We start from the raw sequence: 19,462 nt of genomic DNA on the forward strand, positions 1-19,462 counted from the left end.
TTTTTGTTGACCTTTGTCCATGGAAGGTCCCTGCAAAATTTCATTGAAATTGGTTCAGGGGTTTTGGAGAAGAAGATTTTTGAAATTTTAGTCAATTTGACCCTTTTTGGCCCCGCCCCTCAGGCCCCTGGGGGCTTGGGACTAAACCGGCCACTATTTTTGTTGACCTTTGTCCATGGAAGGTCCCTGCAAAATTTCATTGAAATTGGTTCAGGGGTTTTGGAGAAGAAGATTTTTGAAATTTTAGTCAATTTGACCCTTTTTGGCCCCGCCCCACAGGCCCCTGGGGGCTTGGGACTAAACCGGACACTATTTTTGTTGACCTTTGTCCATGGAAGGTCCCTGCAAAATTTCATTGAAAATTGGTTCAGGGGTTTTGGAGAAGAAGTCGACGGCGACGACAGACAAAAGGCGATCGCAATAGGTTACTTGAGACTTTGTCTCAGGTGACCTAAAAAGTCCTAAGAAAAGTCGAGGGGAAGTTGGGGGTATAGGGAGGATAAGGTAAAACTTAACTTTCCTTATACAAAATATGAAAAGTTTCTGGACTAAGTTTTTCCCACTAATTTTTCAATTTAGACGATAAGTGTGTTCCATATACTTACATTTTTCAGTTATCTTTGATTCATATTGAAAGAATATAAAAATAGGTGAATATTGCCAGAGATGTAACAGTTATGTACAGTAAGTATATCATACATACACAGTACATGTATTATAATATACCTGAACATTGACAGATCTGTCACAATCTGTTACCATATCAATTACAGGTAACATAAATCATAAAATAAATCGACACACACCTTGGTCAGGATCATGACCCACACTATTGTCGTACAGACAATGATATATATATATAGTGTTACTAACACTTACTGCCACGCCAAATTTTCCAACTCAATTGTAAGAGAGTCCAAGCTTATGTCATATCTGCATTGTAAATTTGTGTGCTGTAAATAGGGGACATCAAAACATCCCTTGTCCTTATATTTATTTTACTGCTGATTTGTTTTTAATTCTGTGAGTTGATGGAGTTGCATTCAAATTCTTTTCTTCAAATTAGAAAACGAGAGTACCGCGGGGCGGAGCAATATACGCCCGTTGAATGTCATAGTGTTATTTACTTTCTTACATTGAAATAAGATCTGCATCATTCTAAGAGTGGTTAGCTGACATGCCATAAAAAATGTAGGAGAAAATTTCCGGACAAAAAATCAAATACTGAAATGAGCAAATGGCAACAACTTTTGGAAAAATCGTCGAATCAAAATTCTTTTAAAGGAGACACAACTTCATATCATGATTATGATGTATACCAAGTTTCAAAGAGATTTGTCGAAAAATGTAGGAGGAGATTGCCGGACAAACAAAAGTTTACGCCGTGACGGACAACCCCATACCATAATACTCCCATCAGATTTGACGGGCGTATAAAAATGGAAATTTTTACTATTGAAAATTTGGAAGAATGGATCCTTACAGAACAGGTACTAGATTTTTTACACATTCCATCAAACAAGTTCATGTAAAGCTTCAACTACCTCATACACTGCTACATATTGTACTAACGATATTGGTTTTGTACTGCTTAGAAGATATCTCATAACGGTAATGTTTCGTTTGGTTTGTGTTTTACGTCATTAACAGCTAACGTCATTCTATGGATGTGACAGATTTCGGTGGTGGAGGTACTTATCGTACTTGGTCGTAAAAATATCTCTACTGAGCTTATTCTTTTGTCTGTTGTATTCATTATACGTTAAAAAATAAAGAATCTTGTATCTTGTAATTCCTTCCAAGCTTGTAACAGGCACTTCAAATGCAACAAATTGTTAAAAACTGTATATATATATATATGTAGCACATAATTGAATTGTTGCGACAGAGGTTCGGAAAGTGACAATGAAGATATGTGACAATCGCAAACGAGGTGTTTAACTGTACAAAAAGGCTTAGAAAGTGAAAATGTACCCTTATTAGGAATCAACTGATATAAGATGAAAATACAGCCAGAATGAAGAGTTAACGTTTTGGACCTACTCTTAAGAGCACAAATTTGAGGGATAAAAATATTTTTTATCTACACTTATATTATAAATGAACCATCTAGGAATTCCTTCAACAATTAAATGGTGTTTGTTTTTATATATGTACGATATACGTGTACAGCTTCAACACATGTCCTATCATCAATACATGTGCAAGTCTTTTGTTGTAAAATGTATAGTTCTGTGTATTGTTAAATTAACAATGTTTTCAAATCATGGACACATTTGACTTTTTCCTACAACTTTCAACAAATCAATTGGATTGAATAAAAGAACAAAATGTTTAAGTCTACTTAATCAATAACTGAGCTTTAACAGTTGTAGCTAGTGCAGACAACAAAAGCTGATCTAGTACGTGCGTATACATACAACGATCAATCCTTTGTTGTCAGTAGATCAAGTCTGTCGTATTATTATCACAGCTGAAATATAAGCCTACCTATGTAGCTTGATACAAGTATTACATAGTGATGGGACTAAATTTAATATCAGGCCAAAAAATAAATACAGCAAAATCTCAAAATGTCACTTAATCTGTCCTCCAACACAATCTGACATTATAAATGGGTCTAGCAATATACAGTTTAGGGAAACATATTTAGAACTGTTAAGATAAATGCATGGAGATCGAGGGAGCCTTCAAATTTGTCAGTGGCCAATTTTAACAGCAGAATATTATCTTGGTATTAATTTGTACGTCTAGTTACATAATTATAACACATGTATATAAAGTCCATACTTGCGTAATCGCCCTATTTAGCAGGGAGACTCCCGATTTGGGGCTCTAAAATTTAGCATTTTCAACCAATGAATCTGCTAAACTATTCCTATTTTCAAAGATCTAATGATTTCATCTGAAAGTACAGCTCAAAAGATGCCATTTAAATGATTTTTTTTCTAGGGTGTATATACACACATTTTATTTATGAATTTAATTCTGAGAACGTGTAATGTAATCTCCCCTATGGAAATTTCAAAAAGTCGGCAAGTATGAAAGTCTGCCACATTTTAGCCAGGATACAGATTTTCTTTATAACATGCTCAGCAAAGTTTGCCTTTTAACATTATATAAGAGTACACTGGTAGGCCAGTAAAGAAGACAAGAAATGTACACAACATATTAAATGTTCTTATCTTAAAAAAGAATACTGTATATGTATTCAACTACTATATGAATAATAGTATACAAGAGTATCATATATTTCAATCATTATGACAGCAAATGTTATACAGAATTAGTATACCAAACAGTACCTAAAGCTGATTTAGATATTTATCAGGTGTTTAAGTTATAACCCGAACACAACTGGATTGAATTCATATGCAAATTAAATATATTTCAATGTTAACTAAAAATACTTTTAATTAACACACAAAAATAATTCATTAACCTACGAAGCTGTGTGGATCTTTAGGTAACACAATATGACACATTAAATCCATCAAATATGTATTATCAATACAATTGTATCTATTTACATATCATATGTATGAAACACCTGGATTTCGTGTCTTGAGTTTCTATTTTAATATTTCACTGTATGAAAGCCGAATCATTGCAAACACAACCACATAACAGGCATATAGCCGGTGTTTATATCACCACATAACAGGCATATAGCCGGTGTTTATATCACCACATAACAGGCATATAGCCAGTGTTTATATCACCACACAACAGGTATATAGCCAGTGTTTATATCACCACACAACAGGCATATCCTATAGCCCATGTTTATATCACCACATAACAGGCATATAGCCAGTGTTTATATCACCACACAACAGGCATATCATATAGCTGGTGTTTATATCGCCACATAACAGGCATATAGCCCGTGTTTATATCACCACAAAGACATTACGATTATATAGCTATAGATATAACCTGAATCTCTATGACTATGATATGGTTAAAAAAAAAAATGTTCACCTGGAAGGAGAAAGACTGATTTTACTTAATATATCACCGTGTAAAAGACATTGGCAAATCTTTATACTTCAGACTTCATCTAAAAGCCTCTGTAAATCATGATTAGGACATGTACCAACATGTACATTGTATACAGGACATGTACTAACATGTACATTGTATACAGGACATGTACTAACATGTACATTGTATACAGGACATGTACCAACATGTACATTGTATACAGGACATGTACCAACATGTACATTGTATACAGGACATGTACCAACATGTACATTGTATACAGGACATGTACCAACATGTACATTGTATACAGGACATGTACCAACATGTACATTGTATACAGGACATGTACCAACATGTACATTGTATACAGGACATGTACCAACATGTACATTGTATACAGGACATGTACCAACATGTACATTGTATACAGGACATGTACCAACATGTACATTGTATACAGGACATGTACCAACATGTACATTGTATACAGGACATGTACCAACATGTACATTGTATACAGGACATGTACCAACATGTACATTGTATACAGGACATGTACCAACATGTACATTGTATACAGGACATGTACCAACATGTACATTGTATACAGGACATGTACCAACATGTACATTGTATACAGGACATGTACCAACATGTACATTGTATACAGGACATGTACCAACATGTACATTGTATACAGGACATGTACCAACATGTACATTGTATACAGGACATGTACCAACATGTACATTGTATACAGGACATGTACCAACATGTACATTGTATACAGGACATGTACCAACATGTACATTGTATACAGGACATGTACCAACATGTACATTGTATACAGGACATGTACCAACATGTACATTGTATACAGGACATGTACCAACATGTACATTGTATACAGGACATGTACCAACATGTACATTGTATACAGGACATGTACCAACATGTACATTGTATACAGGACATGTACCAACATGTACATTGTATACAGGACATGTACCAACATGTACATTGTATACAGGACATGTACCAACATGTACATTGTATACAGGACATGTACCAACATGTACATTGTATACAGGACATGTACCAACATGTACATTGTATACAGGACATGTACCAACATGTACATTGTATACAGGACATGTACCAACATGTACATTGTATACAGGACATGTACCAACATGTACATTGTATACAGGACATGTACCAACATGTACATTGTATACAGGACATGTACCAACATGTACATTGTATACAGGACATGTACCAACATGTACATTGTATACAGGACATGTACCAACATGTACATTGTATACAGGACATGTACCAACATGTACATTGTATACAGGACATGTACCAACATGTACATTGTATACAGGACATGTACCAACATGTACATTGTATACAGGACATGTACCAACATGTACATTGTATACAGGACATGTACCAACATGTACATTGTATACAGGACATGTACCAACATGTACATTGTATACAGGACATGTACCAACATGTACATTGTATACAGGACATGTACCAACATGTACATTGTATACAGGACATGTACCAACATGTACATTGTATACAGGACATGTACCAACATGTACATTGTATACAGGACATGTACCAACATGTACATTGTATACAGGACATGTACCAACATGTACATTGTATACAGGACATGTACCAACATGTACATTGTATACAGGACATGTACCAACATGTACATTGTATACAGGACATGTACCAACATGTACATTGTATACAGGACATGTACCAACATGTACATTGTATACAGGACATGTACCAACATGTACATTGTATACAGGACATGTACCAACATGTACATTGTATACAGGACATGTACCAACATGTACATTGTATACAGGACATGTACCAACATGTACATTGTATACAGGACATGTACCAACATGTACATTGTATACAGGACATGTACCAACATGTACATTGTATACAGGACATGTACCAACATGTACATTGTATACAGGACATGTACCAACATGTACATTGTATACAGGACATGTACCAACATGTACATTGTATACAGGACATGTACCAACATGTACATTGTATACAGGACATGTACCAACATGTACATTGTATACAGGACATGTACCAACATGTACATTGTATACAGGACATGTACCAACATGTACATTGTATACAGGACATGTACCAACATGTACATTGTATACAGGACATGTACCAACATGTACATTGTATACAGGACATGTACCAACATGTACATTGTATACAGGACATGTACCAACATGTACATTGTATACAGGACATGTACCAACATGTACATTGTATACAGGACATGTACCAACATGTACATTGTATACAGGACATGTACCAACATGTACATTGTATACAGGACATGTACCAACATGTACATTGTATACAGGACATGTACCAACATGTACATTGTATACAGGACATGTACCAACATGTACATTGTATACAGGACATGTACCAACATGTACATTGTATACAGGACATGTACCAACATGTACATTGTATACAGGACATGTACCAACATGTACATTGTATACAGGACATGTACCAACATGTACATTGTATACAGGACATGTACCAACATGTACATTGTATACAGGACATGTACCAACATGTACATTGTATACAGGACATGTACCAACATGTACATTGTATACAGGACATGTACCAACATGTACATTGTATACAGGACATGTACCAACATGTACATTGTATACAGGACATGTACCAACATGTACATTGTATACAGGACATGTACCAACATGTACATTGTATACAGGACATGTACCAACATGTACATTGTATACAGGACATGTACCAACATGTACATTGTATACAGGACATGTACCAACATGTACATTGTATACAGGACATGTACCAACATGTACATTGTATACAGGACATGTACCAACATGTACATTGTATACAGGACATGTACCAACATGTACATTGTATACAGGACATGTACCAACATGTACATTGTATACAGGACATGTACCAACATGTACATTGTATACAGGACATGTACCAACATGTACATTGTATACAGGACATGTACCAACATGTACATTGTATACAGGACATGTACCAACATGTACATTGTATACAGGACATGTACCAACATGTACATTGTATACAGGACATGTACCAACATGTACATTGTATACAGGACATGTACCAACATGTACATTGTATACAGGACATGTACCAACATGTACATTGTATACAGGACATGTACCGACATGTACATTGTATACAGGACATGTACCAACATGTACATTGTATACGAAGGAACCTTTTCAAATAAGTTCAACTTCACACAATTAGTCTAGATACAATTTCACGAATTTATGGACCACAATTTCAATATCCATGAAACAAATATGTCACATATACATTAAAAAAGTTCTTTTTTTCTGCCATTATAAAGTCGCTAATGTTGTTATCTTGTTGTTGTTACTTGATCTATTGTCTTATGAATGTGATGCTGCAATGCCATAACGTCATTTGTCCATTGTTTTAATTCTGATTTCGCAATCTGTGATATTACACAATCTCTATAGGCCAAAAAATGTGACACTGATGTCGTTGTCCATACATAAGTTGCACTACAGTAACTTGTTTCTGGTTCAGTATTTTACCTATATGCTTGGGGCATCTTTCTGGTTCTGTTTTTAATCACAATCAACAGATTATTTTTATCAACAATCAGGGATGGGAGACAACAGCTGAACAAATTGAGCAAGCTTAAAGGATCATGCATGTTTGAAAAATTAACAGAGCATGGCACCCTGCTATTCCTTGCTTGCTGGAACACTGATTTTATCACATAATGTTCAATAAGATCAATATATTTCTTTGACTTTTGTGTTTTTTATTCCCCCCCCATAAAGTATTTATGTATCCATAGACATACAAGGAAGACATAAATAATGTAAAAATAACAACGATTAAACCTCATGTGTCACAGCAGGGTTTACTGTCACTATTTATCATTATCACACATACTGATGGTATATCTTTTATTCCTCTTGTCACTTTTCAGTTTCTTTTGATATTGAAAAGAAAAATATATATCAAATGTAGAAGTCATATACTCCTTATATAAACTGTATGCTCTTTTTTAATTAATATAATAAAAATAATTATATAAGTCATATGCATATATACTTAAGATTTCCTCATTTTTTCATAATTTCCTCAACTTTACTTGTACATTTTATAAGAAAATAATCTCATCAGGCAATCTAAATCTGACTTTAAATGCGATTTTAACGGGATATATATATTTATATATACATTTGCGTCAATGCCAAATATACCTTAAATGTCCCCATTGCTTAATATGATGCATAATTAGTGAGTCAGGTAACTTATTTATAATTGACATGCCAAATTTACATAATTACATATGAAATATAATGTTATGGTTTTCTGTTTTAATTACGATTATTACTTTCTGTATTAGCAAGAAAGTAACAAGTTCAATAATGTTGCATGCTTAACACATTTCATTGCTTCTTGTAATTTTGAATGTGTGAGTCCACTGTTCCAGCTGTTTTCTTTATTGGATTTTCTGATGGGCATGTAATAACGGTATTTAGATTGAAATAATAAACATGTATGTACAAGGAAGTAATCAGTCTTTGTAATGAAGGGCACTAAGAACGATTACAGTCCTTCTCCCCTTTTATATTTCAAACATTTAGTTCCCCAGACAGATGAGTGGACGTTACACGATTTACTGGTACAGTGCGTGTACCAATATATATACATATATAATGTAGTTTGAAGGGGGGGGATTGATAAATGGTGCAGATATCAGATTTTTTCTTCATCTCATTCACCAGTAACAAGTAAAACCCAAAAACAATGTACTAATTATAAATATACAGGTAAAATCTCTTCATTAATTCATGCATATATCTGTCATTTATTGAACAGCTTAATTACTGAGTTTTACTTCCTGCAATTATATTTTTTCTTATTAGTTACAAGCAATGGAGAGATATCAATTTTGACCATTGTAAAACCTGCCACAGTCAATGTTTAATAAATTGGCCGAGTTTCCTCTGGCCCTGACACCAGACTTGGACATTTTGACAGATAGATGTCTGGTGTCAGGGCCAGAGGAAACTTTGGCTACAGTCAACTGTACATATGCCTGTACTGTGGTTGACAGTGCTGTGCAGTACCACTATAAGTAATACATAATGAGTATTTATAAACCATGATTTCATTATGATGTTTAACTTATTCAATAAAACCATATTGCCTAAGTTAGGTGTACATGTAGGTAATCAGCCTGACCACAGCTTTGAGGACATGTACTAAATTCAGATTTACCTCATTGTTTTTTTTGGCTGAATCAGGATTTACTGGCATGCCATTGCCTGCATCCACAAACTCCTCCGTGAGACTTCTCTTGTTGCCCCCTAACAGATGTTTGATCAGCATGGGTCCGGCCAACACAAACACAACCGCCACCACCAACAGTTTGAGGAGGGTGACAGAGTTCCGCCTCATGTTAGGTTCAACAGGCTATTCTAAGCTTGACCCTGAAAGTACATGACAGTAAAGTTATAGTTTATTCTTTTATTCTTGCAATGTTTAATGATTTTTATAATTGGAATGTCTCCTTTCTTAAAGAGTTCATTACATGATTGAGAAATTCAAATTTACAGTTGTCCCTCGTGAAAGGTAATATGATGACACATTTGAAGAGTACAAATTTGCATTATATGGTACAAATGTACATGTATATATATAATAATTCTAAATTATATGATTGCACCATCAAAGTAAAGAATTTGAAGAAAACACAAACTCTTCAAACTTTTCATCCAACGGTAATTATAACCTCCTCCTCTTGTTTGTAGATTATACAATTGTATTACTGTATAACTGTGTAGTAGGATTGGACCAGAGACTGAACTATAACTGACCTGTCTGTTCAGTTTAAATAAGAACAACTGCATTGTAAAGGTCATGGGTTTGAATCCCAGTCTGGTACTATACTGTATATATATAATCTTACATGAGTTTCCATTTCATATGAGATTTATGAAACGAGTCGAAGAATTTTTCATAAAATGGAAAATTCGTGACGAGTTTCATAAATTTCATATGAAATGAAAACGAGTGTATGATCCTTTTTATCACATCAAGATTTGTGGCATTTACTCGTGTAAAACGACAATTTTCATGCAACCTTAAAATGTAATCAAAGTACTGAAAGTACTGAAAGCTAAGGCAAAAGATATATATATATTATTTTTGGAATAGAGAACAAAATAAAGACGAAGTTCCCATCATATTGTACAGAAGGATTTACTGTTAATTTGTTATGAATCAAAGTTTTATGTAAAAGTGTACCACTGTGAAGTTATTCTTCTTGTGTGTACAGTATATCTTTATAGGTTTGTCAGAAGAGGGGTACCAAGTTTCCTCTAGAATATATCATTTTAAACCTTTGGATAATTAATTTGCATAGGAATTAGGAATTGCTTCCCTTTGTCCATACAATGTATTTCATAGAACATTAAAAACTGAAACTGGCATTTACCCCTTTGACCAATACCTGATTATTTTAAACCATTGAATAGATTATGCACAGATTGTGAACATCTTTGAACTTTGCCTTTGTTGTTGAATAAGATATCAACCCTTGCCTTATCTAACAAAGTTACTTGGCATAAAACCATTGACCAATCAGAGTACAGTATGCTAATTAATTAGGCATGGATTTCACTCAACTTTGAACTTATCGTCTAAGTTTGTATATTGATCAATATATATTCAAGCAAGTTATCTTGTAAAGTGTGCACATCGACCAGGGTTGGCATGCTTTTTAATACGTGTGAATTTTGTTCAAGTTTCAATTTTGCATCAGTCAGTGTATATTGTTACAGAACAATATTTATAAGGATGTTTACTTGCCGAAACTAAATTGTGGATAAGCAAGTGGATTACTGCTACCCATAAATTTACAAGTCTCTCAATAATTTTGAAAAACTTTTAAATAAAGTGTTTTACATATTCACTGCAGTGAAAAGGTCTCTTCTTATGAAAAATGGAACTATTTTGAATCTGTGTTCCCATGAACAAATAATATAAAAAGCACTCTAATTCAATATGATACATTGTTGTATGTTTCAATATTGAATAAGATAAACAAAATATAAACATACATACTCACACACACACACAAGATTAGGAGAGTTACATTATTTTCCCTCTATTTCCATTGCATAAATTCTTCACAAAGAAAACAACAACTTTATAGCATATGTTCAGCTTTATCATCTTCATAGGCTAGCATTTGAAATAAGATGCACATATTAATTTCAAATACATTTCAAAAGAGTACTGCAAATGTACCAGCTAGAACACATACTATGTTATTACAGTTGTCATGATTGTTGGTTTCAGAACTGATAGCATTGTGCAACAAATGTTGACAACAGGACTTATTGAAAGTTGAGGTTGCTTGTGTATATGCAAACAGGTAGTGCATGATTTAATGTTGAGAATGATGGATCAAGGTTTATAAAATTTGGTTTGAATACTTAGTTAGGAATGCACTGACAATTTCTCTGTCACATGTACATGAACAGGTTGTGAAGCTGTAGCCTTCACCTTGACTGAATGAAATTGACCTTAAAACTGTCTTGAACAATTGATGTATGAAATTTAGAAATGAAGTTTCAAGAAATATGGTTGAAAACTTAAGAAATAATTGCTTTCATTGACATTGATACAATCTTGTGTGCAATCCCTCTCATATATCACACAAGATTTAATATCAAATGTTGGACACGGTAAAATCATGCGAAATTACCAAATATCAAGTTATATATTATAACTTTTATTTGATTTTATTGATATTGATCATAAGCATTGTTAAAAGTACAATGTATACCAGGGATCTTACATTTCTTTTACTGCTTAATATTTGGGTTGAGTTTTAATTCATTGGACAAAAACTAAAAGCAAGCCATGACCAGTATTTCTATCTTTAAAAAAATACTTTTAATGTTTTTCCAATTTGCTCCCACCACCCATAGTGTTATATTGATCAAAACAAACGTTGTTTCCAACATTTGTGCCCTTAGTCAGTAGGGGGTGTTCAATCACATTCACCAGGGTTTCAGCATCAAGTAGGGGCTGTTCAATCACATTCATCAGGCATCAATATTCACAGATTCAATCTGTTCCAAGTAAAGATCACTGACTTCTCCATTAAGGAAAAGTTTGCGAGGAAAGCATTTGAACTACATTTGAACTATTCGCTGATGGAAGGATCTGTGGACTCGGCTTTCATGTGTCTGAGAGAAAATGATTTAGTCAGAGGTTCCTCCTCTATAAAGTAACTGACAGACTTCAAAATGTTATGTCACTGTTGGTATAGTTCTTGCAGCCTTTTGAAAAAGTTCATGAAGTCCTCAAAGGTATGAGAGAGTTGGTACAGTTCCTATTTCTCATCCTCCTTTCTCCCATCAATAACCATCCCTGTCTGTTGTAATATTGATTGCTTTTCCCCCCTAAAATAGAACATAGTTACCATATAATTTCTGCACCAGCAACAATGTTTAGAGATGATATTCAAGCAAATAGGAGGCATAGCAATATGAGCTTGTATAGTGAGAAATAAGGCATTAAAGCTGAGGAGTTCATTAAAATGTTTCACAAACATTTCAATAAGTCAACCTCTTTGGTAGCAGAACTAAATGTAAACAAAATATACATAAAATTCAACTTATAACACCACATCTCATGGGGGCTTAAGACATCTAATTCCTTAGGTGGTAAAACATGTGTACATAAAAAAGGTACCAGTAAAAACAAAACAAAATTAGTTTAAACACACGCACTTAGATATTCACGGTTTTCATTAATACAAAAGATGAAGCAGAACATCACTCTCCCCTGGTTGTTTCCAGAAAGAAGAAATTAACCAGGAAATATGGAGATGTCCATTGTACTCCTTTATTTTGCTTACAGTGTGCAAATGTGCCTACTATGTGCTAATAAGCTTTCCATGTTATGGTTTTGTTTTTTATGTGCTGTATGCAAATGTTCTAAATGTGCTTAAATTACCATGTGCTCATGTTCTTACCGTGTGTAATGTGCCTATTAAGTGCTTTCCAAGTGATAAACTTTTTTTCTGTGCTTACAGTATATAGTACATGTACATACATGTTTTTATTTTTATTTTTCCATGTTGTAATATTTTGGTCTCTGTTATTATACTCATGTTTTGTCTTAATACAAGCTCTTTGTAGCTTATGTTGTATGTTTTGCAAAATGGACGTAAAATATATATTTTTGTATCTTGTAAGTGCTCAAGGATTTTATCTGTAGTTTTTGGGACTATATATAGAAAAACTTGACCCCAGTATGAGGAATTGTTTTACACATTTTGTCATAAAACAAGTTATGTTCAGATTTCAGACAGAAGATACTCTAAAACTGTACAACTCAGAAAAGGTCGAAAAATATTTATATTTCCTTTTTTCCTGCTTAGAAATATTTAATCTCTAAATTACAAATGATAACTGTTTTAACAGGTCTAGTTTCCGAATTAGAAACCGAACCCTGTCTGACCTATTAATGATCATTAAACAAGGTCAATTAAAAGTTTAAAACAAATATTGTGTTTATGCTAACCCCACAGATACTGGAAACACTAATAGTAATATGATGTGTATAAACTATGATATATTATACACACTATATCTATTGGTGTGTTCGACACCAGTGTGGTTAACCAGACTTATCTCAGATTTGTGTTCCTACAATACCCTGAAGTTTTTATATGCACTGTTAAAGTCAGAACTCCTGCTCTATATTAGCGCAGTAAAGATATTTTTCAAATTAACAATAAAATGCCTAGCTAATACATACCTACCCTATTTTTTTCTGATAATAGAAACACAAGTAATTTGTTTGGCCTAATATATATGTTTCTGTCGTTTCATAATATTTAGAACTACTATACTTTTTTAAGTTTCCAAAACATCAAGTAGTATAACAATTGAAACTTCAATGACAGCCAACATCACAATGAATCTAATAATACAATGTTTATAACATGTTTTTTTTTTAACTGAATGAGAAGAAATGTAAGGCCAAATATCCTCACAAACAACGCTGAAGTGAAATCAGTTTGCAACTTAGCAGTTCGAAAATTTTGCAACACGTCTGGAGAAAGACGTTCCTTGTGACGCTGTAATTCACTAGAGTAAAAACTCCATTTATTTTGTTTGTTTTTGCATAATTACTGCTATACATACCGTAGAAGCACCTTCCTTTTTGTCATCGCCGCTGACAACATGCGCCATTCTCTGCGGCTTCGGCCGCATGCTTGGCCACAAGTCACCGAAATCGGGATACAGAGCCTTATTTATGAATCAGTAGTAGGTAAACGTTGCAGAAGTGTATGTATATTGTTCATTGGCAATGCTGCTTAAACAACATGCCTAACATTAAGTCAACACGCCTGCATTTTCGTCTTTTCCGCTTCGCGTTGCGAATGATGTCTAGGCCTAAACAAAACGAAAGTAAAATGTGCGCATGTCTAAATGTAAGGGAGATCACTCGTGTTCTCCCGTAGTATATGTCTGAAATCATTCCGAAGGTGGTGTTGTTTTTGTGTATATTGAAATAAAAGAGTCCTGTTATATGGTAATACTTCAATAAACGAAATACACAAATCACACCGACAGACATATAAAATGTAGGCCTATCGGCGCATACTTTTCGTTTCTGGCTGAGCTGTAATTAGCGAGAAGGCGATACAAAAATGCAATAGCATATCTTATGATGAAAATAGAACAATATGATAATACTGCGTAGGTAAAATAAAGCCTTCAGGTTAGAATACCAATATGGAACTAGAGAAGGACAGTGGCTAGTACTAATATGATTCCCGGTCTCATCTGCCCGGCCGGGCGATCCCATTTTAGTAAGCAAGCCTGGTGTGAATCACACGGAGGCGATTTTGGAATTAATTGACAGGATCCGTATCCATTAAAAGGTTTGTAATATGAACTTTCTTTGTTGATCTCCTACATAATTGTAAGTTATACTCTGCCTTATATGTCGTTAAATTATCAAGTTTACGTAACAAGTGCAAGCGAAATCTTAATTGACTGCCATGTTGGAAACTTCGTCCATCTTTCCGATATAGGTCAGACGTCTAAATATGGGTGTCATGACCAAATATGGAAATTGTAGTAAACATGACCGCATCGGTAGTAATACTATATTTGGCCGTGAAGGCCATATAGGGAAACGGATAACATCACACGTGATCTAACATGGCCGTCGTTTCTGTTTTTAGAGTTTTTAGTAAAGATTTGTTATTTCAACGATGAACGAATATGCAATATTTTGATAACATTATAATCATATGAAGCGTGAATCATATATATTATTACTGATAAGCACTTTTGATTTTCCTCAGTTAGTTGGAACAGGACTGCTTCATAGCTCTGACCACGCAATATATAAATGTAAACAGGGACGTAAATGTCACCAATTTTAGCCAATCACAGGACAATATTTCCGTGTAAAGGGTTAATCCAGCGACAGTTCCAAGAGTAAATACGAAGTTTTAGAAGGATACTTAGTTCTAACTAAGAATAAGATTATATCTAATGACGTGTGAGTGAATTTGAGTCCGTGGTAATGGATTTTATTTGCAGTTTGTTTAGTATTACTGGTAGGTGACGTTATGTCTCGTTTATGAATATCTGAGCTCATTAACTGAAGTATTTTTACCGGAAGTTGCGTGTAGCATGCATGACCTACAGTCAAGTAGCAGTTCCCGATTGAGATAAACAGGGTGCATTTTCAATAAGAATACGAGGTTGTGATAAGATCATATGTTCTACAAAGGAAAGGAATGATATTTACAAGCCATTCAAGTGCATTTGAGTCCAAAGTTACGCATAATAAAGACAGTAGGTCCGGTATATGATTCAATTTAGTACCAGTGGGTACCGCTAGAGGCCGTCTGTGTGAAATCGACATTTATGAATATCTTGAGCTCATTAACTAAAGTAATACCAATAGCTGGCGGCTCACGCCTTAGCTAAAAATCTGCCATTTTGACTCCAGTGCATAAGTCTGTGACGTCATGTACTTGTCCTAGGCGTGACGTCACAATTAAAACAATTGAAACTTAAAACCAATGCACAGGGCTGATAGGTCATATAACATAGGTTAATACGCCAAAAAATATATTCACTTGATAACACAATACACCATGTGACAAATATAGCTTTCATAAAAGTTCCGCAAGGTAATGGTTTCTTTACAGAAATGATTTATTAAAGCTATTGCCATGCTATTGAAAACACTTTCCAATTCATATAGGCACTATTTTTGGCAGAGTTATGAGCTTCCTTATAATTAACACATGCAGTGGTTGCCGACTCTAATAGGTATATCTCTCCAACTGCTGTTATTTAGAGTACATGTATGTATACTGTACACATAAATGTTATGCAGTCAATTGATATTTTCAATGATAACTTTCAAGAGAATAACCTTATCTATGAAATCATTTATCTTAAACCCTGTTTAAGGGCTAGATCTGACATAATCATTATTTTTAAAACAACTTTTAAGATGTACATATAATCAATAGGGGGATCATGATCAAGTTTTGCTTTCATATCTTGGCTAAATCATTTTTACATACGCATCCTATTCATGATATTTAATAAATGGAATATGACATTAAATATACATGATCTGTAAACATTATACAGCATCTCAAAATGTCATACCATAATTAAAACTTATTATGAATATGAATGCTTTCCATTGATTTCTTTTAGGGATAATCCTGCCTGATCATTTAATTGGGACGTGTTGAATTTGGTGGAAAACATTTAACTTTTTAGTTTTATGATGAACAAATTTCTTCAAACAAAAATAGCATATGCTAATTAATAGGGACATATTTAACCCATTACAATAAAACTCACATTAACATCCAGTATATGTAAACTAAACTAACTGAATCAATTAATTAAATTTAGCGTATCTACATAAACTATATAGTTAATTTGACAGACAGTGGTGCACTTCTGTATGGAATATGTCATATATATATCGATTCTATTTATATTAAGTGTACTGTTGCAGTTTTTGTGTGAGAATACAATTTTGATCAGACATTTAAACTTGTACAGATATCAAATGTAATAGTTGATCCATGTCACCGTAACCCTTTCACCACTGTAGACCATATACTTGACTTATCCAGATGAATGCATGGTAGAGTCTACTTAAGTTACCTAGGGGTGAAAGGGTTAATTCCGCTCAATTCATTATAAACTGGGATGATGAATCAAATGAAAACACCTTTGAGGATAAAATAGAGATATTCAATTGTCATTTTATACACAGACTTATAAGGATTGGCAACCATTTGGCTACTGAGCTTCTATATGGAAGCTGGCATGGGATTCACAAAAGTTTTAAAATGCACCTTTCCGGTGGAAAAAAAGCTTACACAGTGATCACATGACATTACTTTTCCAACATAGAATTAAACATGCTAGGAGTGAGCGAATTCCGGCCACAATAACCACAGTCAGTTATAGGTGTATGTGTTGTTGAACAGAACATCACGTAAATATACACAGGTACAATTAATAATGAAAGACAAACAGCCTCTGCACTCAACAACTCATCATGCATTGTCATCAATGCACTGACAGAAAAAAAACTAACAAAAAACAATAACGAGGAGTGCCAACAATCACGGATCGCTTTAGTCATAATTCTTTTCTGATATCAAAGGTAGCGAAGACACTCTAAGTTACACGCTAACAATTCCTCTCTGTCACTCATCAGTGTTACCCTAAGGTAAAATCTTCAACTCATTCCGACGTCTGCTTACCTGAGATCGAAAACATTCCTAAAATACAAGCATTAACATGCGTCATAGAAGCATCACATATATAGCTCCAGCGTAGATGATTAAACTGAACGTGCCCAGACACTCATAATTACCCGTTCTCTCGCAGATACGCTGTAATCGTGAGAGGTTTATCTGCTATCACTTCCACGTCTTCACAGGGCTGCCATTTTTAACATGACCTCGAGGTCAACCTCGTTTTGAGTACGAGGGAGAAATCATTATTTGGTATTTACGCATGTCACACACTTAAAGGGACCCGAAATAAAATAAAAAAATAAGTAAGAAAGTCATAAACAAAAGTAGCATAACATCATTCCGAAATGCACAGAGGTACAATCTAGATAAAACTTTACTTGCTTAACGAGTCTCGCCGATTAAATTAACTTGAGAGGCTATGTTAATTAATCATACGAAGCATTAATTAAGAAGACGTTTTAGTTTTTTTCCTCAATTAACACTTGACAAGTATACCATTAATATTTCTTTTTTTTTTCAATATTCAGTAGAATTCAAAAACTCCGTGCTTCTCATCGGTAGAGTTCTAGGTGTTTTTTGTTTGTTTTTGTTTTTTGTTTTTTAATTACTCTTCATGAGAACGTGCAGATAAATGTTTATGATCATCCGTGACTTTCCCAATATCTCGTTACTAGATCAATTGGATGCTTATCGAGACCTAAGATTACCCTATGCAAGTGGCACATGCCTCTGGCGAAACCCCGGTGCAGACACGGAATGATTCCGGTTCTGTAAATATTAAAGGACGCCTTTAAGACAACCGTAGCAGATCTAGATATCCACGATATTAAACACATGTGTCAGGTGTTCGTTCTTGGTGCGGAAATGGTTTTGTGGGCCTATATGATTCAAAGATGATGTTGAATATATTTAATTTTTAATAGAGTAACTCCAAATAGCACACTGCGGCATGACAACCCGATCAGTACCCATACGTACCTGATAAAATGAGCACAACATTTTACTACAATATTATAAACTGAGATTTTAACAACTGTTGACGTATATACATATTTGACATGTTTATGTACATGCGTGGCAAAGAAGTATTCGTGTCCTCTTTTTTACCTCTTTTACTTTTTGGCAATGTGTCTGGGCAGGCGATGATCACCCGCGGGAGTCCTAGCTTGCATATTGGCCCATCACCAAGTGTCTGAAACATGTTCATTACCAAATACTGACTTACAATATCCTTGTAGGGTATTGACCATTATTTTTACCTCAGTTTAGGTTTCAATTCATAGTAGGGGCCATCATGGTTACACTCACGTACGTTCTCTGCTCAAAAACCCTAACCTCTGGAAATAAAAAAAAAAGAACGATTTATTTGTTGAGTCCTAAATCTTAGACGTTTTTTAATGGGTTGATTCATAGTAAGGACACATTTAATAAAAAGTCGAAACTTGAAATCGGTGATGATAGCGCTGGTGAATATAATATACATTAATTAGCTGACAGAACACGACA

At 34.3% G+C, this 19,462-nt stretch overlaps 1 protein-coding gene across 1 annotated transcript in view; it reads right to left on the reverse strand.

Moving 5' to 3' along the window:
* The window catches only part of LOC110464696 (putative polypeptide N-acetylgalactosaminyltransferase 10), a 62,762-nt gene extending 44,603 nt beyond the window's left edge, over nucleotides 1-18,159 (reverse strand). Inside the window, exons 1-2 of the mRNA XM_021520047.1 lie at nucleotides 18,073-18,159; nucleotides 9,388-9,599 (exon numbers count right to left, since the gene is read on the reverse strand). Of these exons, the coding sequence (XP_021375722.1) occupies nucleotides 9,388-9,567 (180 nt within the window). The 5' untranslated portion in view covers nucleotides 9,568-9,599; nucleotides 18,073-18,159. The remainder of the gene's footprint in view (nucleotides 1-9,387; nucleotides 9,600-18,072) is intronic.
* Between the last annotated feature and the right edge of the window lie 1,303 nt (nucleotides 18,160-19,462).

Source organism: Mizuhopecten yessoensis, unplaced genomic scaffold (assembly GCF_002113885.1).
Source record: "Mizuhopecten yessoensis strain PY_sf001 unplaced genomic scaffold, ASM211388v2 scaffold11023, whole genome shotgun sequence".
NCBI lineage: Eukaryota > Metazoa > Mollusca > Bivalvia > Pectinida > Pectinidae > Mizuhopecten > Mizuhopecten yessoensis.